General features: G+C 57.2%; 1 protein-coding gene across 6 annotated transcripts; it reads right to left on the reverse strand.

Moving 5' to 3' along the window:
* Positions 1–13,186: 13,186 nt before the first annotated feature.
* SENP1 (SUMO specific peptidase 1) lies at positions 13,187–27,453 on the reverse strand. 6 transcript variants are annotated; one of them, XR_012670477.1, is made up of 18 exons: positions 27,373–27,449; positions 26,872–27,122; positions 26,123–26,195; positions 25,848–26,007; positions 24,653–24,812; positions 24,250–24,353; positions 23,925–24,172; positions 23,680–23,734; positions 23,295–23,333; positions 23,115–23,199; positions 22,667–22,819; positions 22,296–22,427; positions 21,641–21,844; positions 20,685–20,764; positions 18,942–19,009; positions 15,155–15,239; positions 14,645–14,740; positions 13,187–14,049 (listed from the first exon to the last, which is right to left on the reverse strand). XR_012670477.1 is itself a non-coding variant. In XM_075134035.1 (18 exons), the coding sequence occupies exons 2-18, from the start codon at positions 26,983–26,985 to the stop codon at positions 13,987–13,989; spliced, it is 1,908 nt and encodes a 635-aa protein (XP_074990136.1). In that variant the 5' UTR covers positions 26,986–27,122; positions 27,373–27,449; the 3' UTR covers positions 13,187–13,986. The 6 variants fall into 6 exon arrangements, 3 of the variants coding, with proteins under 3 accessions (XP_074990136.1, XP_074990137.1, XP_074990139.1); XM_075134035.1 differs by lacking the exon at positions 18,942–19,009 and adding an exon at positions 16,100–16,156; XM_075134036.1 differs by lacking the exon at positions 18,942–19,009.
* Positions 27,454–27,903: the final 450 nt, after the last annotated feature.

Genomic DNA, 27,903 nt, shown 5'->3' on the forward strand with positions numbered 1-27,903 from the left:
GAGCCCCTCACCGTGCGTCGGGCCGAGCAGTGCCCGCACCGCCCCGCCGCCGCGTATATGTCCCGGCGCGGCCCCCCGGGCCGTGTAACCCGAGCCGGGCCGGCCCCCCCGGCCCTCCTCCGGGACGGCACCGGCGGCCAGGGCGGGAGGGAGCGGGGAGGGAGGGAGGGGGGGCAGGGGGCTGTGTGTGCCCCCCCCCCAACACCCCCCCCGGGACGGCCCCCGGCCCCAGCCCGGCTGCAGGGAGCTGCGACTGGGGGGGTGAGACCCCCCCCATCACGTCTCGGGAGGGTGAGACCCCCCCCCATCACATCCCGGGGGTCCCGGGGGGGTGAGACCCACCCCCCATCACATCCCGGGGGATGAGACCCCCCCGCTTCCATCCCGGGGGGCTCGGGAAGACTGAGACACCCCCCCCCCATCTCATCCCATCCCGGGGGTCCCAGGGCGCTGAGACTCCCCCCCTCCATCCTGGGGGACCCGGGGGGGGCTGAATCCCTCCTCACGGGGGGTCCCGCGGGGCTGAGACCCCCCTCTCCATTCTGGGGGTCCTGGGAAGACTGAGACCCCCCCATTCCACCCCATCCAGGGGGTCCCAGGGGGCTGAGACCCCCCCCTCCATCCCAGGGACCCTGGAGAGCTGAGATCCCCCCCATTCCATGCTGAGGTCCCGGGGGTCGCTGAACCCCCCCCACACACACACACAGGGGTGCCAAGCCCCTCGGGGGGACCTGGGCCCCCCCCAGTCCCTGCCCCCAATCCCCCTCCCCCCCCGGGTCCCCTCAGTCCCTGCTCCAGTCCCTACCCAGCTCCCCCCCCCCGCAGCCCCCCCATCTCTGCCCCGACCCCCCCCGTCCTTTTGCCCCCCCATTTCTGCTTGATTCATAGCAGAAAGAGGGGGTCCAAGGGGGGACACAGGACCCCCCCCCCCAGCTCAGTGTAGCCCCCCCATCATCGGCCTGGAACTGGGCCCAAGACCACCCCCCCCCCAAAACAGGGGGTGCAAGGGGGGGGGGCAGGAAACAGCCTGACCCCTTCCAAGCCCCCTTCCCCCCCTTCCAGGCTTCCCCCCCCCCAGGCTTCCCCCCACCCTAGGGAAGGGGTTCAGGAGGATGGGGGGGGCCTGCACCCCAAAGCAGTGGGGGGTGGGGGCCACATTGGGGCTTTGCAGTGGGGTTTTGGGGGGGGGCACACTGGGGCTCAGTGGGGTTTTCGGGGGGCACACACATTACCCAACCCAGGGCCAAGCTCCAAAGCGGGGGGCTTGGCCCCCCCGCCACGTGCGCACCCCGGCTCTGCCCCCCGGGGGGGGGCCCTGGGGATGGGCAAAGCGGCCTCCCCCGGCCGGTGACATCTGGGGTCCGGAGCAAATGGGGGTGGGGGGCGCCACATCCCACCCCTGGGCCACCCCCCCGTGGGGAGGGTGCTGGGTGCAGATGGTGGGGGCCTGCCCCGGCGTTTAAAAGGGCTTTGGGGCTCCCCCAGCAGCCCCAGGTCCTGCCGGACCCCCCCGTGCCCCCACCCGGCAGCTGAAAGGGGGGGGTCCCCAAAAAGGGGGTCCCCATCCCCCCCCTTCCACCCACTGCTCACAAATACCCCATGAAAGTAAATGGGGGGGGGCGTTGGGGGGGGTTGATGTTGGGGTTCACAAATCTGGGGGGGGTGGGGGGGTGGGCACGGGGTGGTGGGTGCTGCCCCCGTCTTCTGGTTTGGGAAGGGGTGGGATGGGGAGGGATGGAGCTGGGGAGGGACAGGACCAGGGCAGGATGGGACCGGGGAGGGATGGAGCTGGGGAGGGACAGGACCAGGGCAGGATGGGACCGGGGAGGGATGGAGCTGGGGAGGGACAGGACCAGGGCAGGATGGGACCGGGGAGGGATGGAGCTGGGGAGGGACAGGACCAGGGCAGGATGGGACCGGGCAGGGATGGAGCTGGGGAGGGACAGGACCAGGGCAGGATGGGACCAGGGAGGGATGGAGCTGGGGAGGGACAGGACCAGGGCAGGATGGGACCAGGCAGGGATGGAGCTGGGGAGGGACAGGACCAGGGCAGGATGGGACCAGGCAGGGATGGCGCTGGGGAGGGACAGGACCAGGGCAGGATGGGACCGGGGAGGGATGGAGCTGGGGAGGGACAGGACCAGGGCAGGATGGGACCGGGCAGGGATGGCGCTGGGGAGGGATGGACGGACGGATGAGGACAGGGCGGGATGGACCTGGGGAAGGTTTGGAGCTGGTGCTGGAGCCAACCCCTCCCCCCCAGATCCTCCCCATTGCCCCCCCCAGCCCCCCAGAGCCCCCCCCCAGCCTCGGTGCTGCCCCGGAGCCTCCCGGGAGGCCGCTGCGGACAAAGCCCGTGTGTTACCGGCGCTGCCGCGGGGCACCGGCAAACTCGGCCAAAAAAAACTCCCCGGGCCCTCGCTGGGATGGCGGCGGCTCCAGCTGACACCCCCCCCCCAAAAAAAAACCGCCCCCCCCAATCTGCTTTGCACCCCTCTGCACCCCCCAAAATGCTCTGCAGGTGATGGGTGACCCCCCCCGACTCCGCTCCGTGAGTCCCCCCCTCGTGCCTCAGTTTCCCCAGCTGGTAAAGGGGAGCTTGGGAGGGTTTGGGGGGGGGGGGGTGGGGGGGGGTCCCACCGCCGAGCAGGTGGAGCCCACGCTCGGCCCTCGGCGGCGGCCGGCCCTGGCTGGGGATCACAGCCGGGAGCGGGGCCAGGACCTGGCTGCGGCCGCCGCTTTCCACTGGAAAACGGGGCTGGGAGTAAATAACAACGGGATGGCTGCCCCCCCCCCCCCCCCCCCCGGCCCCCTCCCCGCTTTTTGGGGGGCCACCGCCATCACCGGCAGCTCCCCGGCGCGGCAGAGCCCGGCGGAGGAGGGTGATGGATGGAGCATCCCCCCGCGCCCCGACTCCGGGTGAGGGGCACGGGGCGGGGGGGGGCACATTGCTCAGGGTCTCTTTCACACGGCGCCCCCCCCAAAAGTGCCCAAAGAGGCCGGAGCTCCGCGCGGTTCCCACCGGATCTCTCCCACCGGGCGAGCGTCGAAGCATCACCCAGCTGGGGCAGGTGGTCCAAAACTGGGATTTTTCAACCCAAACCTCACGCAGCCCTGATCCCCCCGCACCCCCCCCCCAAAAAAAAAAAAAAAAAAAGATCCCATCCTTTTGCTTTTTGTCCCCCCCTTTTTCCGAATCCCGTCCCCCCCGGGCGCTTTCCCGGGGTTTCGGGCTCTGGAAAGGCGATCAGGGAATCGCAGGGAATCCAAGTCAGCTCAGGAATTCGCCGTGGCGGGAGTGGAAGGAATGAGAGCGCCCGGCCTTAACTCTGCCCGCCCCGGGGGCTCTGCCGCCACCGGCACCACCGGCACCACCGGCACCATCGTCAACCAGCACCATCGGCACCATCGGCACCGTCATCACCATCGTCAACCGGCACCATGGTCACCATCGTCACCACTGGCACCGTCACCACCGTCACCATCATCACCATTGTCACCATGGTCAACCAGCACCATCGGCACCATCGGCACCACCGGCACCATCGTCAACCGGCACCATGGTCACCATCGCCACCACTGGCACCATCATCACCATTGTCACCATGGTCAACCAGCACCATCGGCACCATCGGCACCGTCATCACCATCGTCAACCGGCACCATGGTCACCATCGCCACCACTGGCACCATCATCACCATTGTCACCATGGTCAACCAGCACCATCGGCACCATCGGCACCATCGGCACCATCATCAACCGGCACCATCATCACCATTGTCACCATCGTCACCATTGTCAACCAGCACCATCGTCACCATTGGCACCATCGGCACCATCATCACCATCGGCACCATTGTCACCATCATCACCATTGTCAACCAGCACCATCGTCACCATCGGCACCATCGGCACCATCATCACCATCGGCACCATTGTCACCATCATCACCATTGTCAACCAGCACCATCATCACCATCGTCACCATCATCACCATCATCACCATCGTCAACCAGCACCATCGGCACCATCGGCACCATCGGCACCATCATCACCATCGGCACCATCGTCACCATCATCACCATCGTCAACCGTCACCATCATCACCATCGTCTCCATCGTCACCATTGTCACCATCGTCAACCAGCACCATCGGCACCATTGTCACCATCATCACCATCGTCAACCAGCACCATCGGCACCATCGGCACCATCGGCACCATCATCACCATCGGCACCATTGTCACCATCATCACCATCGTCAACCGGCACCATCGGCACCATCGGCACCATCATCACCATCGTCAACCGTCACCATCATCACCATCGTCTCCATCGTCACCATTGTCACCATCGTCAACCAGCACCATCGGCACCATCGGCACCATCATCACCATCGTCACCATCGTCACCATTGTCACCATCGTCAACTGGCACCATCGCCACCGGCATCACCACCGCAAGGCCCGGGATGCCGTCAGGTGGGGATGTCCCTGCCCTGATGCTGCTCCCCAAAAGGGATGTCCCCACCCAAAAGGGATGTCCCCACCCAAAAGGGATGTCCCCACCCAGGGGGTTTGTCCCCACCCTGGGGTTTGGTCCCCATCCTGATGCCACCCACCTGGGTGAATGTCCCCACCTTGGTGGTGGGTGCTGGGGACACTGTCACCACCCTGATACCACCAGCCAGAACGTTCTTCCCAGCCTGGTGCCACCACCCTGCCTTGATGCCACCAGCCAGGTGGACTGTCCCTACCCTGATGCCACCAGCCAAGAGATTGTCCCTACCCTGATGCCACCAGCCAGGACACTGTCCCCATCCACTCTCCCTATCCAGGGGGACTGTCCCCACCTTGATGCCACCAGTCAAGGTGACCATCCCCATCCTGATGCCACCAGCCATGGGGACTGTCCCCACCTTGATGCCACCAGTCAAGGTGACCATCCCCATCCTGATGCCACCAGCCATGGGGACTGTCCCTACCCTGATGCCACCAGCCAAGAGATTGTCCCTACCCTGATGCCACCAGCCAGGTGGATGGTCCCCACCTTGATGCCACCAGCCAGGTGAGTGTCCCTACCCTGATGCCACCACCCAGGGCAAGTGACCCCACAATGATGCCACCAGGACTGTCCCTACCCTGATGCCACCAGCCTGGCTGAGTGTCCCCAACCTGATGGCCTCCAGGGCAAATGTCCCCACCCTGGTGCCACCACCCAGGAGCATCACCCGTCCCCATTCCACCGGCAACACCCGGATCTGGCACCAAACTCTTCCCAGGTGAACGAAGCCTCATTCTCCCCTCCCCCACCCTACATGGAGCCTTTTACCCAAAACCCCCTAAACTCACCCCAAAACTCCCCACCCCACTTGGAACCCCCCAAACCACCGCTCCTCCCCCAAAAAAAAATCCCAATTTTGTTTTTAATTTTTAAACAAGAACTTGGGGCTCAAAACCACCCAGGGAGGGGACGGGGAAATTCAGCCGCCGGGCTCCATTTTGCCCCATTTCGGCCTCATTTTGCCCCATTTTGGCTCCATTTCAGCCCCGTTTCTCCCCATTTTTTGGAGATCTCCCAAAATACCCTCAATCCCATAAAAATAGCCTCAAAACAGAGGGATTTCCTCGCCCGCCGCCCCGCCGCCCGCTCGCCTGTTTGCTTTACAGGGCAGGCAGGGATGACCAACACCCCCCCCCCTTATTTTTTTCTTTAAAAAGAGCATTTTTTCAGTAAAAGGGAAAAAAAAAAAATTAAAAATGCCATTTTTCGATGCTGGCACCTCCCATTAACCTCAGACCTCCCCCCAAATATTTCCCCTGGCCGACATGGGAACGGGGAGCAGAAAGGAGCTTTGTCCCCCCCCGGCTGCGGCTGCGTGGCCAGAAAAAGGACATTTTTTTGTAATTTTTTTCCCTTCCCCACTTGTTGCGATTTAATTTCATATTTTTAATATCGGGGTGGGTGCAGCGGGGGCGGGGGGGACACCCTCAGTTCCTCCAAAATGGGGTTTGAGCCCCGAGTTGGGGTGGGGGATGAAGCAGCATCCCACCAGCGGCCCTATTTTGGGTGAATTTACCCCCAAAAAAGGCTGGTTTTGGGGACACGCAGGACTGGAGGGGGTGACCCCACAAACTCCTTTAGACTCAATAAACACCCACCCACCCCCCCCCCAAAACCGTGATCCCCAATTCACCCCCTTTCCCCCCCATTCTCCAGCTGGGAATCCACCCCCAGCTCCTTTCCCAGCTGATCCGGCTTCACTCAAAGCTCCAAAAAAGCCTTTTTTCCCCCCATTTTTTTGGGGGGGGGGGGTGTTTATCACACACAGCCCCCTTTGTCCACTGAACCCCCCCCCCCCCCCCCCCCAGCTCCAAGGGTCTCTTCTCTATGGAAAGGTGGGTCGGGGGGCCCCGGGGGTGGGGGAAGACGCCGGCATTTTTGTGAGATGATGTCAAATAATTCAGGCTCGTTCAGGCCCCCCGAACCCGGCCTCTTCCTCCTCCTCCTCCTCCTCCTCCTCCTCCTCCTCCTCCTCGCGGAGGTTGGGATGAAAAGGCGACTCTTTGGGGAAGGTAAAGCCGCACAAAGAGCCCCTTTGAGCCTCCGGCTCGGAGTCGCCTCGGGGTTGGGGGGGGGGGGGGTTTGAGGGCGATCGTGGTGATTTTGGGTTTGTTTTTTTTTTTGGGGGGGGGGAAATTCACCCCAAAGCTGGGGGGGCAGGGTTAAGGTTGGGGTGTTGCAATCTTGGGGGAAGCTGCGCCCTAAAAATGGGGAGGTTTGCCCCAAATCGTAGCCATTTAACCCCTCGCTTTTAGGGGGGCGTCAGCCCCCCCCATATGTTTGGAGGAGACCCCCCAAAAAAAGGGGTGAAGTGACACCCACCCCCACCCCCCCCCAGGCACAACCCTCATACAAGACATCAGAGAATCCCCAGGATAAAATCAGCTTCGGCGCTGGGAAACCCCCCACCATTGGGGTACCAAGAGACCCCCAAAACTCTTCTTGGGATGGGGGGGGGCTTCTTCCCACCCCACCCCCCCCAAAAAAAAAAACAGGGCACAAAGCTGCGGGCGCCAGTGCCAGGGCCGGGGGGGGGGGGTGGGGGGCACTGGCAGGCGCGCGCCCCGCTAATGAGAGCCGTGATTATCCCAAATTAATGAGGGCTGGAAAGAGGCCGGGGAGGTTTGCGGGGGCGGGGGAAGGTTTCGAGGTGTCGCGGGGGGGGGGGGGGTCGACGGGGCCGGAGGAAACCACCCCCGGCGCGGGAACGGCCGCTGCCCTTCGGTTTTGGGGTCAAACCCCGTAAGTTTGGGGCAGGTGATGCAAAAAGTGCTATTTTTATTGGTCTAATGACGGAATGCGGCCTTGATGCTCCGTTATTGGGGTGCAAATAAAAAAAGGAGGGGGGGGGGGTGGGGATGTCACCGCTGTCCCAGCACCCCGCGCCGGGGGTGCTCTGCCACCGCCATCTCCGCCTCTCCCCATCCCCGTCCCCCGACACCGCGGCCAAGCGCCCTAAAAAAAAAGGCAGAATAAACCCCAAATTTGGGGGGGGGGGTGGTGTTCGGGGGTCCCCGCAGGCAGATCCCAACAGCGGTGGTGACCGTGGGGGCAGGATTTGTCCCCGGAGGGGGGCGGCGGGGGTTTCGGCGGCTATAAATAACCCCCCCGGCCGCCGCCCCCCGCTCGGGGTTAAATAAACCGCCAGGAATAGAAACCCCGATTCCGGCCCCGTTATCTCCCGTGCCGCCGGATCCGGCCCCGGGGGTCCGACCCCTCCCTGAGCCTGTTGCCCCCCCCAAATCGCCCACCCGAACCCCCCCCCCCCCGGGTTGTTCCTTGGTGCTGTACCCCTAATAGGGGGGGACGGGGCTGGTTTGGGGGGGGCTGGCTGAGATGTGGGGTCACCGGCTGCTGGGGGGGGACGGGGGGGAGCACATCCCCAACCTCTATCTCCTGGGGACCCCCCCCCCCGGCTGCTCAGAGCACCCCAAAGCCCATCCCTGCTGCAAAACCCCCCCTTTCTCCATCCCAAACCCAAAAGTATCCATCCCAAACCTAAAAGGTGACCCCCCCCAAAAAGGAGACCTCCCCCGAAAGGCGACGCCCCCAAAAGGCGACCCCCCCAAAAGACGACCCCCCCCAAAAGGTGACTCCCCCAAAAGGCGACCCCCCCAAAAGGTGATCCCCCCCAAAAGGCGACCCCCCCCAAAAGGTGACTCCCCCAAAAGGTGACTCCCCCCAAAAGGCGACCCCCCCCAAAAGGTGCCCCCTCCCCAAAGGTGACCCCAAATCCAGGCAGGTCTGAGCGCTATCAGGGTACAGCCCCCACCTCCGGGATGGGGGACCCCCCAAAACCACCCCAGCTCCTCACCCCAAGGCGCCAGAGCAAGGAGGGGGGGGGGGGGGGGGCGGAATAGTGAGGGATTCAGCATCCTTTGATGGCGGGTGTCCCCCCCCCCCCCCAAAAGGCCACCTATTTGGGGTGGCAGCGAGCCAGGGCCCCAAGCGCTGCCCCGCGGCGTCCTCCAGCCCGGCACAAAGCCGCCCTCTGTGTCCCCGACCCGGAGGATGCCGGAAAAAAAGGGAAAAAAAAATAAAAAAATTAAATAAATCAGAATTTAAAAAAAAAAAAAAAATATAAAACAACCCCTAAAAGCAGCGTCTCTTACGGGGGCCGGCTCGAGGGTCCCGCGGCTTGAACGGAGACCGGGCTCGGGGCGGGATGGGGCCGCAGGGGGGGGGTTGGGGGGTTTTGGGTTTTTTTTTTTTTTGGGGGGGGGGGGAAGGGAGCGGAAAAAAAGCAGCGGGGTCGCCAGGCCTAATGAGGCACCGGGGAGGGATTAGCGGGGTGTGGGGGGGGATTTGTGGGGGGACCCTGGCTGGGCGGGCGGGGGGCAGTGGGGGGGGGGGGCCTGGGGTTGGGCAGGGCCCCGTCGTTAGGAGAAATTACAATCAGGAGTGTCGTGGAGTGTGCAGCCCCGGCGCGGCTTGTCTGGTTTGGGGACCAAAAATTGCACGGCGGTGACATTTGGGGGGGGACAGTGACATCGAAAGGGACCGCCTGTCCCCCCCAAGCTGTTGGCAGCAAGAGGGGAAACTGAGTCACGCCTCGCCCCCCTCCCGCAGCAGGGCTGGGGTCCTCCGGGCTGAGCCGGCATCGCTGGCCGGGCCGAATCCTGCATCCCGCCCGGCTCTGAGCTGTGCGGTCCCCAGCTGCGGCGCAGGAGGGGATTCGGGGGTCCCAGGCTGCTGGGGATGGGGGGGGGGTCCCAAATCTTCCCCTGAAGTGAACCCAAGAGGTAAAAGATGGGGGACAAGAGGAATGTGGGGATTAGCCCCCCCGCCAGGTCCCTAAATACCAAGAATTGGACCCAAAGCAAATCCCCCCCTCCCAAGCCTTGAGCACCCCCACATCGGGGTGAGGGGGGGGGGAACCCCAAAAACACCCGGAGCTGGGATGGAAACTCCTCCCCAGCCACTTTCGGGGCGCATGGTCCGACACCTCCCCCCCCCCTCCAGGGCATCTGCCCTGGGTTTTGGGGCACCTGCCCCCAGTTTCGGCGTACGGGGGGGGTGGGGGGCTGCGGCCCATCCCCCCCCCCCCGGCACAAGGGCGTCTGTGTCCGCACACGCCGTAAATCTGGGACTCGGCTTTAGAGGAACTCGCCTAATTATTTCGCCGGAGCGCCGGCGGCCGGGCTGGACAAAGTTTACCCAACAATGCGGATGCCAATCGCAACACGCGGCCGCTCGCTGCAGCCCCACAAAGGGCATTTTTGTCCCCAAACAGCTTTTTTTTTTTTTATTCTATAGCGGCCGCGATGGATTCGGCATCGAGGGGGTGGGAGATGGAGCGACCCTTGTCACCGTGTCACCTTCTCCCGCCTGGGCGGGCTGGGGGCCGGGACGGGGGGGGATGTGCTTTGCCGATGGGATTTGGGGCGCTGGGATGCCTGGGGTGGTTTGATGAGGATCTCCCGGGCTTGGGAAGGCCTGCGGGATGCACGGCACGCGCCGTCCACGCTTGGGCGTCAAGACTCCAGCAGCGTCTCCTCCCCGGTCCCCTCAACCGTCGATAGGGACGCTGAGCTACGCCAGGCATGGCCGTTGGGCAAGACAGCGTCACCCAGGTGTCCCCGTGAGGGACCTCCTGGCGTCAGGACCTCCGGGTCCTGCCCTTTGCTCAAGGGATCAGCAGAGACCAAAACTGCTGCAGCCAGAGCTCGGTCTTTGGGTGGATCCTTCACCCACGGCTCAACCCGTGGTGAAAATGCACCAGAAAGGAGAAGCGGATCCACTGCAGCTCTGAAAGCCAGACCTCCATCATCATCATCGGCGGTTGGAGGTGCTGGGAGGAAGCCCACGCCTCAGGGACCCATCTTCCACGGAGAGAAGTTCCTCCACCCGGGAAGGCGAGGATTAGGCCAGGAAGCCCAGAGAGAGGTGGCCCAATGGACCAAGAGAAGGTCCTGGCCCATCCTTGCTCCACACCGAGAGCCGGAGATCTCCTATTTACCCACCCAACGGAGCAGGAAGGCAGAAGTTCTCCATCGAGGCATCGTATCGAGATGACCCCAACCATCTCTTGGCAACGGGCTGTGTGAATCCAACTGGTCCAGGTCAATACTGGAGCTGCTCGGCGCCGGCCGGAGGCAACGCCGGAACCTGCTGCGGAAACCGGGGGGGGGGCGGGCGTGGGGTCCGGGGACGTCCCGCCAAGCCCGGCTGCAGAGGGGAGCCAGGAAAAAGGGACAACTGTGAATTTTCAGCAGATACAACTTTTGTTTTCCTCCTTTTGGGAACGCAGAAGGACGCCTGGGGTGGGAGGGAAGGACGGAGGAGGGTCCCCGGGGCAGAAGGGTCCCCGGGGCAGAAGGGACCCCGAGGCAGAAGGGACCCCGGGGCAGAAGGGACCCCGGGGCAGAAGGGACCACCTCGCCTGCAGGAGAAAAGAAACCACCCCGACTCTTTTCAGCCATAATCTGCGAAGGTTTTTGCCCGCTGCGTTTGCGGAGACACACCACGCTCGCGCACGGAAGCGGATCGGGGAGCATCGCTCCCAAACTCCCCGGCAGCGAAGAGCGGCAGCCGGAGAAGCACCGGCTCTCCGTCCCGCAGCGCTGCTCCTCGCATCCGCCCCGATACCCGCAAGATTTTGCAAGAAGCCCCCAGCAAACCCCCTCCTCGGGGGAAGACGGAGGCCCGGGGAGATGCAAATCACAGCGTAAGGGCTTCTGGAGGCATCCGAGCTCTGAAAGCTCGTTAGCACATAGAGCAGGGCAGGTAATTCCCGACTTCCAGGCACAGCTTTGGGAGCCCATGAATGGAGCATTGAGCCCTGGGGTGGGAGACAGCGCCGTATTTACAGAAGCCACGTGTGTGTTTGTGAGGAATGTCAGAGACGCTAATAACTGGCTCTTTGGAAATATCGGGCAAAAATCTTGCTCATGTCTAGGAATAAGGATACAGGAAGGAGGAAAAAGTCAATATGACCTGAAAATCCCCAGACTGGGACGGCCAGGCAGGCTGGGCAATATGATTTATTCTATTAATAAGCCAGAAAGAAGGGCAGGAATAAATGCTGAATGCATTTTTGGTGGCCGCAGAGGGCTGGGAGCCGGGCGGCCGGGGAGGGGGTGTGAGCCTCTTCGGGGTACCAGCGCAGGCGAGGCACAAGCCGCCTTTGACGGGCCCATTTTCTCCCTGGTTTTTTTGGGAGCAGGGAGCCAAGGAAAACAAGGGACTTGTTGATTTTGTTCCTGGGACATTGTAAGGGGCTCTTTCAGCCCAGAACCACTGTTCAGAGCGGGGCGGCGGGGGCTGGAAGCGTCTTCCCAGGGGTGGGAAGGGACGAAGCCCTAAAGCAGGTTACTGGGACGGGATCCCCATTCCCAACTCACCGCCTCCAGCTCCAGCAAGCAGCAAAATCGAAGGCGATAACACCCAGCACGCGACTGTCAAGGCCTTTTAAACTCCAGCCGGCAGCAGCTCTGGCTCCTTCCTCCATCAAATTGGGCTAAAAGATCTCCATATTGGGAGCACCGAGCCTGCCGAGAGCGATTTATGTTAACTAGAAGGTGAATTACGCAAAATAGCCTTCCCTGAGCAAGGGCCGCTCACGAACAGGGACGCTCCGGCTCCTGGTGCAGGGATAGAGCTCACAGCTCGTTTTATTTAACGGAGAATCACGCCAGGCGCAGAAAAAGAGAAAAGATACTTTTTTTTTTTTTTTTTCCTCAGATCTTTACTCGCAGTAAAAGATAGAAAAAGGTAGTAAATGAACTCGGTATAAAACACACGGAGGGGAGAGGGAAGGGGTACAAAGAACACAACCTGGCGGGAGTAAGGGGCGAAAGGGAGAAATTTTTGTACAAAACTACTGCTTACAGGTAGAGAAAAATGTATAAAATATCCCTCCCTATCTGGAGACAAAAATACAAAAGTGGACATTATTTCATTCTTTACTTATACTTAAAAAGGTTATGTACACCGGAGAAAAGAAGCAGGTTCAGCGGCTTGGGAAGTTTGTCAAACACTCGCCGCTTCCTCCCACATCGCACTTGAGAATAAATTAAAACAGTTGAAAGCATCAGCACAGCCCCATCCGAGACCGTTCCGGAGAGCCCGGAGGAGCGAGGGGCTCGGGGTAAAATGTTCAGAAGCATCAGGGGCATCCCCAAAAATCCCATTTTTTGGAAGGGTTTAAGTGCTTCTGAATATTTTACTTCTCCCCCCACGGCTGATGGGGACGCAGCTCGTCCTCAAGGCTCCTGGGAGTCTGAACGTACTCGGAGATACCTTTGGAAGCACTTCTCGACTTGACTACGGCGCCTTGCCTTCGGTGCCACCTTTGACCTCGCGTCAGCCTTTATCCCCAGGCAAAACATGTGCAAAATATCACGGAGAGAGAGGAGCGATTCATTCCGCTCAGCTGGGGCCCTCCGCGCAAGGACAAAGGTGGCAAGAAGCCGCGGTCCCAGCTCCTGCGAGGAGGCAAAGCCAGGGCAGGGGAAAAAGAAGAAGAAAAAAAAAAAAAACCAAAAAACCAAACCCGAACGCACACGCAGACTTTGTTCTTTGTCACTCCGGAAAAATGTTTGGAAATATATACAAAACAATTCATCGGTGCATCGGCTCTACTCTACAGTTTTGTACCTGAATTTCCGTAAACAGTTGATGCTAAAGAACTGGGAGACCAATTCCTCGGGCAGAAAAACGACTCTGGAAAAGCGGCATTTAACAAACAAGTTATTTTCAAAAGATCCCCCAGCTCCTGCCTGTCACCCTCGAGGGATGCCCGACCGGCCGCCGGCCCCGTGCCCGGCTCTCCGAAGCCCATGGCCGGGCTGTCCCACGCACAGGTTATAATCTTAGGATTAGGGCAGTGTTTGCGATGGGTGAGAAAACGCTGGCTTTGAGGACAGAGGGGCGATAACACAGGAGTAGAGGACACATCAAAAATGTTCCTCTACAAGAAAACTCTCCCTACATTCACCCCCAAATAGGTTTTTGCCCGCCCGACTTCGAGCTCTCCCAGCGCGCAAAGCATCCCGAGCCACGTAAGTGCCTTCTCCTCCTCTGAAATCCAGCCTTCCCCCCCCAAAATCACGCCAGCAGCTCAGCAAAGCTGGCAGCAAGAGCTGCAAAACCGTGAAAAATAAAAAAGTTCCTTCAATGTCCGAAGCTGCCCCCTCAAAGTCTCAGCACCTGAAATTGCTTGTAAAAATAGGTCTCGAAATACAAAAAAAAGAAAAAACGGGGGGGGGGGGGGAAAAAGGCAAGTGTGCTTCTGAACATTTCTATTGCGCGTTGGTCCGTGAACGGTGTTTTATCAAAAATATGGTACAGAGTTCGTTTGTTGGGTCTTTGACCGAAGCCCTGGGCAGGTCCACGCCTGCCGCGGCTCAGGCTGCTGAGCAGGGCAAATTTGGGCACTTCTGATACAATCTCGCAAGGAAGCGGCTTTCGGCACAAGGTCATCATAACAGCTTGCGATGAAGGATTTCCCAGGCCATTCGCTTTCGGAAATAGGGCATGTGTTGCTTTGGGTGGGGGGGAAAAGAGAGAGAAGAGAAAGAAAACGTACATCATCACCGTTTATCGAGCAGCTTGGGTGCAGCTTTGTAAGTGGTGCCTTTCTCGGGGGGAAAATTTACTTTCTAATTATTGAAAACAGGACAGCGGATGAGATTGAGGTAATAAAGTAGCTCTGGTGACATTCTCTAATAATTAGAAGCGGAATATTCACACGTGGGATATTCCACGGAGGCTGACAACGTTAAGTAACGCTGAATTTCCCCGGGATTCGGGCTACAACGCCCCACTTTCATTAGCACGAGTGGGTCCCATTACGGGTTTGTAAGCTTTCCCCAGCTGCATCGGTGACGTGCCCCGTGGATTCGAGTACAGCAGAAGACCCGAGGGTGGCTTTAGAGGAACAATTTTGCACGACGTAAAGACCGGCTGCAGTGCCTTCTGTCAGCTCTACTCCAAGGAGCAGCAGGACAATCCCCACGCGGGCTGGGGGCACTTTTTAAACCCACAGAGAAGGAGGCGAAGGGCATTTGGGAAAAATCAGAATATGCACAAACAAGTGCCACGTCCCCGAGGAGGAGGAGGACGGCGGGGGGGGTTTACCTGAGTGAAGTTGATGGGCTTGTCTTTGGTAATGCAGTCGGCGTATTTGCAGGCAAACATCCCGCAGTCGCTGCCGTTCATCTGCTGCGGGATCTCCTTTAAGGAAAGGACACAAACCCAAATGTCATCTCCAGAGGAGCCAGTCCCCACTTTCCAGCTTCTAAGGATGAAGAGCTCCAAGCGAAGGACCTCTCTCAAACGAGTCCTAACGAGGCAGGTCTGCACGGACGGGCGAATGCCCAGCGCGAGTAAGGGGAGATGGAGAGAAGAGGGTGGGCGGCAGGAATCGAGGTGGCTCTGGGGCACCCCTGGCTCAGGAAAGCCTCCCTGCTTCCACGTAGGGCTGGATGGGAACCTGCAGCGGAGCAGCCTGCCACTGAAGATCCGGGATTTGTCACCACAAGGACGTGTCCGTCGGGAAAACCAGCCAGGAAAGGCGCATCAGGACCAAGAACAAAAGCAAGGACCAAGAGAGACCCCTTCTCCAAACCTCTGACTGCCCCAACCTACCTGGCTCTTCTTACTCAGCAACGACCAGCCATTAGCGTCGAACTCTTTCCTTTTCTTGTCAAGACTTTCCTGTTTTAGGTATTGCCTGTAGAAATAAGAGAAGAAAAAAAGCTTACTTAGAGGAACGGGGGAAACCAGCCAGTACGCTGTATGTCAGTTTACCTAAGACGTCCTCTGCCATGTTTGCAGAATTAATGCAAAATGGAAGTCCAATATTTTCGTCTCAGCATTGGCCATTTTAAAAAGGGCTCTATAGACCCGGGCTTTGAGGCAGTCAAAAGAAGGACCAAGTAGAACTTAACAACTCATCCAAAAAAAGTACCTGCCAAGCAGAGAGTCAAAACCACAAATAAACCAGCAAGAACAAATCTAATTCATCGGAGAGTGACTCACAGCAGAGACAAGCTCAGCGGCCACGGGGCTTGCCTCCTGCAAGCGGGGCGTTACACTCGAGGGGAGACTGGAAAGCTGAACTCCGTCTCTGATGGCATCCTGTGAACTGGTGCCTCTGGTCTTTTGAGGATCTTACTTAGCATAAAGGTAGAGAGGAGCAAATTTGTCACAACCTCAACAGCATCCCAGCAGCTCTGGAACAACTGCCCTGTGTGTAAAGCGTCAAAAAAACCACCACGAAGCTCCTCTCCAGGCTGGTGGTGGGTTCGGCTCGCTGGCAGATGTTCTCCCGGAGCTCTTCTCCCAGGTTTCCCTTCCACTCCCGGTTTGAATTCTTCTTATCACAGCAGAAGACAGATGGCAAGGGCTTTCAAGAAGAGGCAAGCTAGGGAAGATGACCCTAATTTTCCTCAAATAAGGTCCGAGGCTTGGGGATGGAGGGGAGGCGAAAAGCCACACCGCAGTCCTCTCCGAGGTGCTTCTGCAGGGATGGAGTCAAGCAGGGAGCACAAGTGGGAGAAGGAGCCGCGGCGGGGGTGGGATGTCAAATACCTTTCAGAAGCCTTCAGCAGAGGGAGAAGAGCCGCAGAGCCAGTCCCATTCCAGTTCCTAGAACCGGAGAAGAAGGAAAGCTGGCCCATCTCCTCTGCCCGATGAGGCTTCCACCAGTTTGGCCTAAATTATACCACTGGAAGAACAGAAAAGTGGCTTTTTTTTTTTCCTGCCTCCTTGAAAAAGTTCAGAAACTCCACCAAGACCATGGCCAAAGCAGGCCCAAGCAACTGCCACGCGTTTTCCTTTGCGGATACGAACACCCTGAACCATTCCCTTCACTGGGAAGTACGGAAAGGGGAGCTCAGGAAGGACACAGACATAAAGGTGGACTAGAGGGAGCCCAAGGAGACGAGGCGATGGGCCCGAGACATTCTTAATGGCCCTAACGAAGCCCCTCTCTGTTGGCTGCTGGCGTCATTAAGTGACATTCAGCTTTGCAGACACCCTCTGTTCATCTTGGTTACCAAAAGGACCAGGAAGATCTAGAGAAACCATCTCCTTCACGTTGGGCATCTTCTCAAAACAGCCCGAGGAACCTTCTCACTGTCGCGGCTGCGATCAGAAAGTTTGGAAAGGAAAAGCAAGGGATTAGACGCTGCTGGCTCGAACGGAGGGGTCAAGAGAGCATCTGGCGCGGAGAGGGAGGCGGGTTTGGCCGCCAACGCGGGGAAATGTGCCATCTTTCGGAAATCTGATCCACAAAGACTTGGCTAAATCGCATCTTGCTGTTAGTAAACGCCGAAACGCGATGGGAGAAGAGGGCGATGCGACCCGCAGACAAGCCCAAAAGACGCAGGGTTGAATTTGCTGCCCTGGTGCCAGTCAGGGAACTTTTCTCTATCATAGCTTTAAAGAACTATTCAAAGAAAACTCTCCTGGGCTGAAGAGCCCCTGAAACACCCAGGGGCCGCTGAACCAAGTCCTCGAAGTGGCAGCAGAACCACCCAGCAACCTCTGAACGCAGATACAGCCCCATCCTAGCGATCGTGTCTCTAGAAAATAGCCAGAAATAGGTTTTGCTGGAGGTGAGAGTGTCAAGGAGGGGAGTCTCCCTCCCGGCAGTCCCCCAAGACCAGACCAGGTCCAGACAAGCGTTTTCTATCAGCCTTCATTAGCTGGACGCACGCTCCCAGCCGAATTCCCCAGCACAGGGTCTGCTGGCTGCCAGCGACTGTAATTGCTCTTGGGAATTGCTCTGCTTGGCTGCTTTGACTCGGCTGCCGTTTGGACAAGACAAGATCAGCAGGGGGTAAATTTAAGAAAAAAAAAAAAAACAAACCCCTTTCACTGAGCATGAGAAGTCTCCATATCTCATCTCCAAATAAAAACCTAATGGATGGAGAAGAAACTCTTTGCAACGAGTTCAAAACAAGGGTGAGCCGAGCCTCCAGCAGAGCGGCTGGAGGAAGGGAGCAGACTGTCTGCACCACAATACAAACATGGTGAAAACATTAATTAATTAAAGGGCCTCATTTCAACTGCAATAAAAAAAAAAAAAAAAATCCTGGCAATTACTGCCTACTACAGAACCCACTTGAATCCTCAGCTAAAAAAAGAGCAGCAGCACACGGCCCACTCTGTTCCGCACGTTGGAGACGGGGAGCGAAGCTGTGGGGATAAATAAAAGGATGCATCGCACGAGGAAGCGGGACGAGCCTCCAAGCAACGTCTCCGCACGGAACCGGGTCTGCACATACGGAGCGGGGGCGGAGAGAGGATCCGAGCGCGAGACTCGTCTGGCAGATAGGGAAGAAACCGGTGAAGTTTAAACGGTGCTGGAGTTTCAGTGGATCAGGTGGCTTCTGCACATCCAGTTTTATCTCTTACCACCACAAGCCACAGCTGCGATACCGACACACGCTCGGCAGCCAGGAAATTTTGAGTTGTTTTCTAGAAGAACTAGGAAATAATGAACTGTGACCATCACCTGTGCGGTTTCCTAAAAGCAGCCTCCAGCAATCTGGCCTGCACAGGGAGATCAGTGAACATCAGACACGTCGTGTAAGAAATACAGCACCGGTCCTGCCTAGGTAACAGCCTGACCCACCTTTTAGGAAGAGACTGAAAGAAAATGCCTCGAATTCAAATCGCGAGATGACTTTGGGAGGCAGAACTTAATTGATGAACTTTGTCAGGACCTCAAGGGGAAAAAGCTTGACACAGAATTTTTAAGCATCGTTACGTGCCAAATCAAAACCCAACATGCCTGAGATGCCCCATCACATACTGCAGGCTTTTAATCTCGTTTTCCTAAATCGGAAAATGGATTTTTGCCCTCTGCAGTGCTTACGCACACACAAAAAAACCTGACCAGGTGCCCCAGGGAATTGTTGAAACCAACTCCGCAGCATACTGCTAAATATCTGAAAGCCCTGAAGTAAAGGGCATGTAAAGGTGAGCATTTCAAGCGCTGCCGCTAGCAGGAGATAAGAAGATTTCACAGGCATGAGTCGCTTTGTGTGCTCTATCCCCTAAGCTCTCCTCCAGCATTGGTAGACCAGAATTAAGTTTTTAACTAATTATAACAGGTTGGTTTACGTCCGCTCCAAAACACAGACCCTTCCAGCAGAGCTGAGATACCGAGCACCGTGTTTCCCAAGGAGAAACCCCGTAAAACCCGAGGCAGCTTTCTTAAAATCCTCTCCAGGTCTCACACCCAAGTTGTGTGAAAGCCAAAGCACGAACGTCTGTGGTCCCTACTCGCTCCTGGCCCGGCCAGCGGCCCTTGTATTTAATCAATTACCTTCCCTGTGCCTCAGTTTCCCTCCTCTGTAAAACGGTACGACACTCACCACCTTTAGGAAGCTCTAAAGATTGAAAGCATGAAAGGGTCACTAACCATGAATAGGACCTCCGTCCCTTCTTCCCGGTGTGATCCTCCCACTGCATTCAACCAATAAAAGCCTCCTAAAAGGAAACAGAGGGAAAACAATTACGTCCAGGGCAACAGTGACCTGAAATCCCGGCTCTCTACCACTCGCCCTGCGTGGCTGAATCACCGTGTATCCTCTGGTACTCTCTCCTACCAGTTTGGGGACCTGCTTCCTCATCCCAGACCCCTAAACGAAGCACGGGCAGGACTGCCGGGTCCCCCTCTCACCTCCCAGGTGTTTCATTTCATCAGACCTCCGTGCCTTTTTCCTTGGAATCAAAGAAATTCAGGCTGAAAGGAATTGATTTCAGCCAGACCATCCCTGCCCCAAGGCAGGCCAGCTCCGCTCGCATCGTTCTTGAACACCGAGGCACAAGCCACGCAGCGAAACTAAGAGACGCTGCCCTGAGCCAGTTCCAAAGATTTTATACTTTTCCTTTCCCTTTCCTCCCTTTAAACCAACATCACAGAACAGCGTGGAAAAGGGAAATTTTTACGGTTATTTAACTGAACCCGCTGCACGCAGACTGCAAAGCACCTGAACTGGAAAACGAAGGTGCTAAACGGACTGGAAATGGTATTTGTCTGCTGTCTGTCTTTATCATTATTCACATTCCTTGACTGACTGACACCTCCGCTGACGTACTCAACCTCACGCCAGAAGACTCGGGATCGTATTCCCAAGCCGGAGCGAAGCTGAGACGAGAAACAGAACCGACGGCCGACCCAGGGTCAACGTGGGAGCGACAGAGGAGCTGGCGACTGCGTTTCGTTAATCACTTTGCAATCTGATTTGTATCAAGCCTGATGGCCCTACGTGACTAGGGACCTTCGAAAAGAGGGGGTTTTTCACCCTTGCCCAGAGTAGCTCATTTTTAATTGTGCTCCCTTCAGGAGCGGCTTCCAAATATGGGAACGCAGTTCTGGATTTGACACGCAAGCGCCGCTCTTCTACGAGAGCTCAGAGAGTAGGCAGCCCGCTCCGCTCCCTCCTGGAGCATCGCTCAGGATGGGAAAACCAAGACCTCCTCTGCGGTTCGAACCCAGGAAGAAGAACCTGCACCCAGCTCTGGCTTGGAGGCACGGCACGGCGTGTAACGGAACTCGGTAGAGAAGAAACCCGTGCAAACCTTTATCCACGGCCTGATGCAAGAGACGCTCCCGCACCCTACGTACGCCATCGCGCTCTCCAGAATCTCCTCCTTGGAACAAAGGGTCAAGCTACCGAGCTGATCTTTGCCACAGGCAGGAAAAGCTCCCGCCTGGAGGAAGGGGCCAGGAGATGCCACTTCTTCAAGCGGCTGCAGGAGAAGGGAAGGGCCCCTATCCCTCAGCGTCCGAGAAGCCGTTTTTCTCCTAAAGATGATGCCCAAGATGACTCTGCAAGACGGGTAAAGCCCGACGTCCTTAACAGAAAGGTCTGAAACCCGTCTATACCCACGAAGATAAGAGCAGCCTCACTGACGGATCTTCTGGGAAGAGGCGAAGACGGGGCATCGGCACAGGACTCTCTCGCAGACCAGCTCTGTAACTGCGGACTGCGTCGGCAACGCGGGGTGAAACACGAAGCGTGAAAATCAGGATGTTCCTCCGAATCCTCCTTTCAGGACCCAGGAAGGGACCGTCCCCACGGAAGGGTTGTCGCTTCCGGAGGAAGACAAGAAGCTGTCCGATTTTTAAACAGGCACAACTCAAATAAGTGTTACTCACAACAGTATCCTGCAGGCTTCGCTGTTTATTCCACCCATGGAGTCATAATAGGTGATGGTTTTTTTCCTGAAGTCTACAACCTACACAAAGAGAGATTCATTAATAACGCTCAACACGAGGAGCTCCTCTCTTTGCCAGGACACACGCTCTGCCGCTAGAAAGAAGTAAGCTTAGACCATTTCACAGCAGAGAAGGATTTCAGAGGACTTCTAACATCCCCGGTACAGCTCTCCCCAAAATCCCCTCTTGCTGCTGCGTTATTTAAGCACTGGAATATCTAAATTGGGTAAAACGCGAGAGCATTCTGTTATCCTTATTGTTAAAGCTGCCGAGAGATAGCTTTGCAGAGGCTTTGCTCCAGCTGACGTGTGCATAACTGAGCAGTTCAAGACACGAGTCCCTCGGGTGGTTTTTTTGGGACCCTATGCCCCATTTCCACGCCACCTCCCACCCGCCTGAGCGCCGCCTTTCCGGGCAGCTTAAAAACCCTCCGAGGAGGTTCGAACGAAGGAGGCTGACGCAGGCTTAAAAGCCCCGTGCGATCTGTTACTGCACAGGTGCCAGCAGCCAAGGGAAGGGACGGACGAAACGAGGGGCAGGAGGTAGAGAAAGCTGTGCGGTATCTGTCATCTAAATCTCTCTAAAACGATCCCGTGGCAACGTCTCTAAAGGCGAGTTTGTGGGAACATGGAAACGAGATCTTTCTCCGGAGAATAAGCTAGCCTAACGTGACCTTCGCAGCTGTCTATTTTTTTCTTTAAACACACCAAAAAGTTGCAGCTCTCTTTTTACTCACTCTAGACTTTGATTTTAGCCACAAGCACAAATATTTCCCCTCACGCAAACACCTGACGACTCCATCACTCAAAACCCTATGAAATTTTAGCCTTAGCCAGGTGGGTTTACAGGACGACCTGCTCCAGCTACGCTCTACTGTGAATAACGAAAGCACTCACTGCTAGGCACCAGTGCACTCCCAGATGAATAGGCACCAAGAGGAGATCCACAGAGAAGATATCCACTTTTTTAGTCCACCGTTTCACGGCTTGGTACCCCGCCGTTTTTAATTTGGTAAAGAAGAAAGTATTGAACGCATGAACTGCCGGCAAACCCTTCTCTTTGCTCCGCTCCATCAGCAAATTCATGTAGAAATTAATTATCTGGGAAAGAAAAAGCATCCAGGATATGTTAGAGTGTTGACACTTCTCCATAAGGTGCTCTGCCCCCACGCAAAATTAGGTAAGAAATGGGTTTTGCCTCCACCGTCCCTCTGAAGACCTGGCCCCGAGGGATTTTCAACAGCTCAGCCTTAAAAAATCCAGAAAGATTTAGGAATGCAGTCTTCTATACTTAAGATTTACATTTTTTTTTCCCCTGATCATGTCCATGGTCAGTCCCACTCCTCCCAAAATTATCATTTCTTCAATATTATTATTTCTTCAAGTGTCTGGTCTACACAGGGTCTCTCCACAGATTAACTACCCCGGAACACGAACCACAGCCCACACCTACTATTCACTCTGACTTCTTTCAGCAAAAAGGCAGACGCGTTTGTTCACTTCAACCTACTTTAAATTGCCAAAGTAAAACGCCTTAAGACAGACTCCTCACCTCATCGTTGAGCCAGTTCAGATTGTTGAGGGTCTGAATGTCTTTCCGAGTGATTGTTAACCGAAAAGCTTCACTGAGGACCTCGTCCTGGTTCCCACCTCGGAATACGTTCTTTATTTCCTTTTCCATTTCCTACAGGGAGGACACAGACAGCATTGGAAGGGAGAGCTCCTGCTACTCCCGTCACAAAGGCTGGGCTCAAACCCAGGTTTATTCTTTGCTCCTCAAAGAATAAACTTGCTACGAGATGTACGTGGCAAAAGGGAGCAGCTATCTGTTTCTGTGCGCAGATCTCGGGAGATCACATTCGTATTTAGATCTTTTACGTACAGAGGTGTCTGTTTGCGTACACTAGATCCAAGCAGATTTACCTCGGTGATTTCAGGGAACTCCTCTTCACCATCGGCTGACTTAGCATCCTCTTTCTCTTCTGGGACCACCGTGACGGGGATTTCCTTCTCAAGGGGTACTCGAAGATTTAAATCCACCAGATCCTGCACCGAGTGTTCCTGTTCCTGCAAGCGCTGAAGGAGAGACCTTCGGATTAGGTGGTGTCCAGGGAAGCCACCTCTCCGGGGCTTGCGAGGGAGCTCCGCGGGGCCATTTGTTCCAGGAGATGCAGAAAGGGGCACGGAGGGGGAGCGTTTCTCCTGGCCACGACACTACCGAGCGCCCTGCCACGGGAGGGGGAAGCAACGAAGACACCAGACCCCGAAGGAGTCGATTTTTGTCATTTTTCCATTTCCAATTTGCTTTCTATTCTCTGGTTTAACGTTCGGACTTGCAAAGACTGTTCTTTCAGTAGCCGCTCTCTGTTACCTGGCTTTGCAGCTGTAGGGCCAGTGCTTTCTGCTCTTCAATTTGCCGCCACCTCTCCCGAGCTCGTGAATCGTAGACGCTGGTCCTGAAAAGCGCGGTTTATGTGAACAAATCAGTGTTTATTTCTACACGTGAACACTCACAACAGGAAAACAGAGACAAAAAAATCCATGTACTTACAGTTCTTTGATCCACAGTTCTGCCTGGAAGAACGGGAGGCTAGAAAGGGGGAGAAAGGAGAGGTGTAAGTGGTCTCCTTCACACGGAGAGTAAGTAACTGCCTGAAAAGCGATTTGTAAGTTATTATCTGAGGACATCCTTATTGCCAGAGCGATAGTAAGAGCTACAGACAGATCTGCCAGCGATTTGCAGCCAGGTCTCAAGGAAGAGGTTTGATCCGTCACACTCAAGCTCCTGTAACTGCAGGAAACTCCTCTCTCTTCACAAGACATTCAGAAAGCCACCGGTCACCTTTTACTCTGCATTCTCACCTCTCCGTGGAATTAAAAAAAAAAAGCTAAGGTAATCCACCCCTCCCTCCGGATAGCATCTTACAGCCTCTTACCTTGGTGCTGGGGTTCTGGAATCCTTTACCTTGAGCAAAATGACAGAGTCTGACCCTAAGGAGAGTAAAGTTTACGGAATGTTGTTACCCTCACAATTACGACTCACTTCCCCAACTGCTGCAGGAGTCCCAAATACAGAGGGGGAAGGAAAAAGTGGGTTTGCCACATACGTTTAAGTCGCTTGGCAGGTTTTGGGGTTTCGTTTTGGGTTTGTTTTTTGTTTGGTTGGGGTTTTTTTTTTTACCTTCAGACTGCGTGTTAGATGCTGGTAGATTTTCTTGCTGATGCTGGGCTGTGGAGTTACGGGACTCAAAGATATTGGAGGGGTAGGTGGGGGCAGAGTAGAGCGACGGTTTGTGCGACGGCTGCTCCTGCGCTCTGAGGACGCTGGTTGCTGAACTGGCTGGTGCAACGCTGTGAGCTTCAAACAGCTTTGAGTTCTTGCTGGGAGCTTCTTTCACTACGGTTTTGCTGGAATTTGAACACCTGGACCTAGGAACAAGAGAAATTAAGTTCCCAGCGAATACACGTGGTGCTGTCGGCTGGGGAAGAGCATTTTACATACTCACAGATGGAAGGGGAATAGCGAAGAGGGCTTGGACGTGGAAAATTGTTTTCCTGTGACCATCTGAAGCAACTGCCTGTAGATCTCTCGCTCTTCCTCTCGAACAGTCTGCAGGGAAACAACCAGATTCGTCTAGCCAACGCGATTTCAACAAAGACACCGTGAACAGCGAGCAGGTACGCATGGAAGTAGAGATTTTATTGGTGCAAGCGCATCCAGGGGTCTTGAAAAGTTCAACCATCAGCCTTGATGAGACGAACCGCAGCTGAAGTCTGAACGCGGGCAGAGCTTCTGCCCGGCAGAAGGAGCGAATATCGGTTAGAGCCGCCTCAAGCACTTCATGGCGCCCAAAAGACATCTCCTCAGAAAAATCCACCCACTAAACGGTCTCCCAGCCTTTTCTTTACCTCTTCCGCCGTGCTGATGAACCGCCGGGGAGTTTTCTTGGGGCTAAGCAGGCTGCGGCGACACGGACCGCTCCAGGAGGGACTCTGAGCGGGTTTGATCGGAAAAGCCGATGCATGGCAATGGTGGTTTGATTTTCCTACGAAACTGTTGGACGTCCCACTGCGAGGAGAGAAAGAAACACTTTTATTTGACTTTATGCTTGTTTTAAACCGTAACCTCATTCTCCCCCATCCCCAAACCCAGCCAAGGCTACCCAACGGCGATCAGAAATCGGTGTTTTACGTGTGTTTTAAGAACGTTCTCAAAGCTGAAGGCTGGTTCTCTCCATCAGTTCGATCGGGAAACCATTCCGGAGGCTTGTGCGGCCAAAGAGATGCCACCAGGTGGCACTGCGAGGCCGAGGAGCCACAGAAACCCCCGGCCAGAGCTTCCCGCCAGATCCACCAAGCTCCCGCTTCCATCCAGGCACCACAAAATGGCTGAACCTCGCCCGGAGGCGCTCGGCGTTTGTATTTAATCGATAAGAGCAGATGCCCTCCCTCGCCTCGCTTCTCCCCGCTCGGGCTCGCCTAACAGCCCCGGAAAAAATACGTGGCGTTTCTCCCGTTGTCATTAATTTTCCCTATTTGCAAACAAACGTTGGCCACTGCGGGGATTTTCAGGAGCGATAAAGACTTGACCCGGTCTGGAAAGGTCTGAAGCAACACGAGTTTCTACCAGCTGCAAAAATAGCTCCTGCAGCCAGCACCACGTGCGCCTTTTCCTCATAAAACGGTGACGTGCTATTTCTCCCCCGATTTTCCAGGGGTGTAACAATGTTCCCGTTCTCATCCCAGCACTCCCGATACAGCCAAAACGGAGCCGTTACAGCCAAAACGGAGCCGTTACAGCCAAAACGGAGCCGTTACAGCCAAAACGGAGCCGTTACACCGCTAGCTTCCATGAGAGGCAGGTTACGCCACGCTGTACCCTCTCAAAAGCAGCGCTCACACCCTTTACGAAGCGTTTTTGCCACAGGGAGGTTTATAGACACCGAAAGGCACCTACGGACCCGGCCAACCTCGACCCGCGCAACTATTTCCACCCTGAATTCACCCTGTATCGATACCGATGGTTTGCGTGGGTAAAAGCCCCACGTGAAGCTCCCACAGGGCGCTGCGGGGAAGGTTAAACGCGGAGGGGAGCTGTACGCACCTGGGGTTTTTGCGAGCTTCAAGATAAGAGCCTCGGCTCACCCTCGGCTTCTGCGGCACGGAGCCCAGAGGGGGAACCAAGCCCCTCCACTGCCCGTTGGCGCTGGAGCCAAAGGCTCGAGGCTCCCCCGCTGCCCGGTAGCTCTCGGGGCCGGGGACTTCTGCAGGGAAGAAACACGGCAGCGGTCAATAAAGAGCCACATCTTCCTCCCCAAGGTGCTGGGGGAAGGGAAGAGCCAAAAAATTGATAATCCAGGGCAGAAAACGACGTCTTACCTGGGCTGTAATTGAGAGCGCAGGATGCATTTCCAGCAGGGCAAGCGAAACCGCTGATCTTGTTGGGTAAAAACTGTGTGAAAAGATCGCAGCTTTTTATTAGAAGAAAGCACAGCTCCATCTTAAACCCCAGGCGCGATAAAACTACGGGGGAGGGCGTTACAGCTCCTCCCCAGTCACATCGTTATAAATTAGTAATTACCCAAGCAGACGGGTGTAATTACACACACGCCCTAGGCTGACAACGCAGCCAAAGCGTCGCTCGCTCTCCTGTCCCCCCCCCTAAAATCCGCTCTGCCGGTGCGATAGCAGTTTTAATGAGGAAAACAGCGTTTTCATCTCGTTAGAGAACAAAATATCAGCTTCACAGCTACGCTGGCGGCTCCTCGAGACACGACGTGCAGGCGCCTGCCGAGGCCGTAAGCCCAGCGCGCCCACGCGTGGGTGTAGGATCCACGGGCGGATTCCAACGCGTGATTTCGGTTTAACAGCCGACGCGTTGGGGAGACGGGGCCGTCAAAACCACCCGGCGGGTTCTGAACTCAAGGCTCGGGGGATGCTGCGCAGAGAGACCCAGCCCACGCGCGCCTCCGACCCACGGGGACAGCCACGGGAAGGGGAAAAGGGAGGAAGAGAAGCCACCAGCCCCCCAAAAACACGTGTGTGTCCCCCCAGGGAGCGACCGGGGCGGGGCGGAGCTCGCTGCAGCACCGCCGGGGGCCCGGGGGAGGATCACCCGCTCTCCGCACCTTGCTGTCCGGCTGGGAGAGCGGATCCCGCAGTCCGGTTCGCGAGGGGAGTGGAAAGGCCTTGAAGGTGGAGCCGTGGACGGCCCGCGCCGCGTCCCGGGCCTCCATCCTCATGGGCTCCGCGGCCGCATCTGAGGAAGAAGAGCCCCCGTCAGCCCCGCCCGGGGACGGCAGAGAAGAAGCGGCGGAGGTGCCGCCGTCCCGAGGGGCCGGGCCGGCTCGGAGAGCAGCGGGCGGCTCCGGTTTTCCTTCTAAAAACGAAGATAACGAGAAAAACGTCAGGGAAAGGCAGGGCCCCGCCGGGCGGGGCTCCCACCGGGCAGAGGGAGCGGCCGGAGGCACCGGCCGAGGCTCCCGGCGTTCACCGCTGAGGCGGTAGCGCTGCCCCGCACACGCTGCGCCCGGCCGGGGGCCGGCTCCCCGCCCCGGAGGCGCCGGCCGGGGCAGGCCGAGGCTGAGGCCCACCGCCGCCGCTGCCCCCCCGCGACGCGGCCGCCCTACCGGAAGCGGAAGCGTCCCGAGAGCGCGCGCGCCTTTCCCGGGCCCGGTGGCGGCTGCCGGCAACGAGGCGGACGGAAGCGGAAGTCGACGCCGGGCGCGGCGCCGCCGGAAGTGACGCCAGAGAGAGGCGGCGGGGGCCGCGCTGGGCAGGAGAGGCGCGTGCGCTGTGTGGGGGTGAAGAGGAGAGCGCCCCCTGGCGGCGCGGCGGTCTCGGAGGTGGCAGCCCATGGAGGGGGGAGGCCTGGGGGGTGTCACCCTATGGGGGGGTGTCACCCTATGGGGTAACCCCCTATGGGAAGAGGGTGTCACCCTATGGGGGGGTGTCACCCTATGGGGTAACCCCCTATGGGCAGGGGGTGTCACCCTATGGGGGGGTGTCACCCTATGGGGTAACCCCCTATGGGAAGGGGGTGTCACCCTATGGGGGGGTGTCACCCTATGGGGTAAGCCCCTATGGGAAGGGGGTGTCACCCTATGGGGGGGTGTCACCCTATGGGGTAAGCCCCTATGGGAAGGGGGTGTCACCCTATG

The sequence above is a fragment of the Calonectris borealis genome, chromosome 30 (assembly GCF_964195595.1).
Source record: "Calonectris borealis chromosome 30, bCalBor7.hap1.2, whole genome shotgun sequence".
In the NCBI taxonomy this organism is placed as follows: Eukaryota; Metazoa; Chordata; class Aves; order Procellariiformes; family Procellariidae; genus Calonectris; species Calonectris borealis.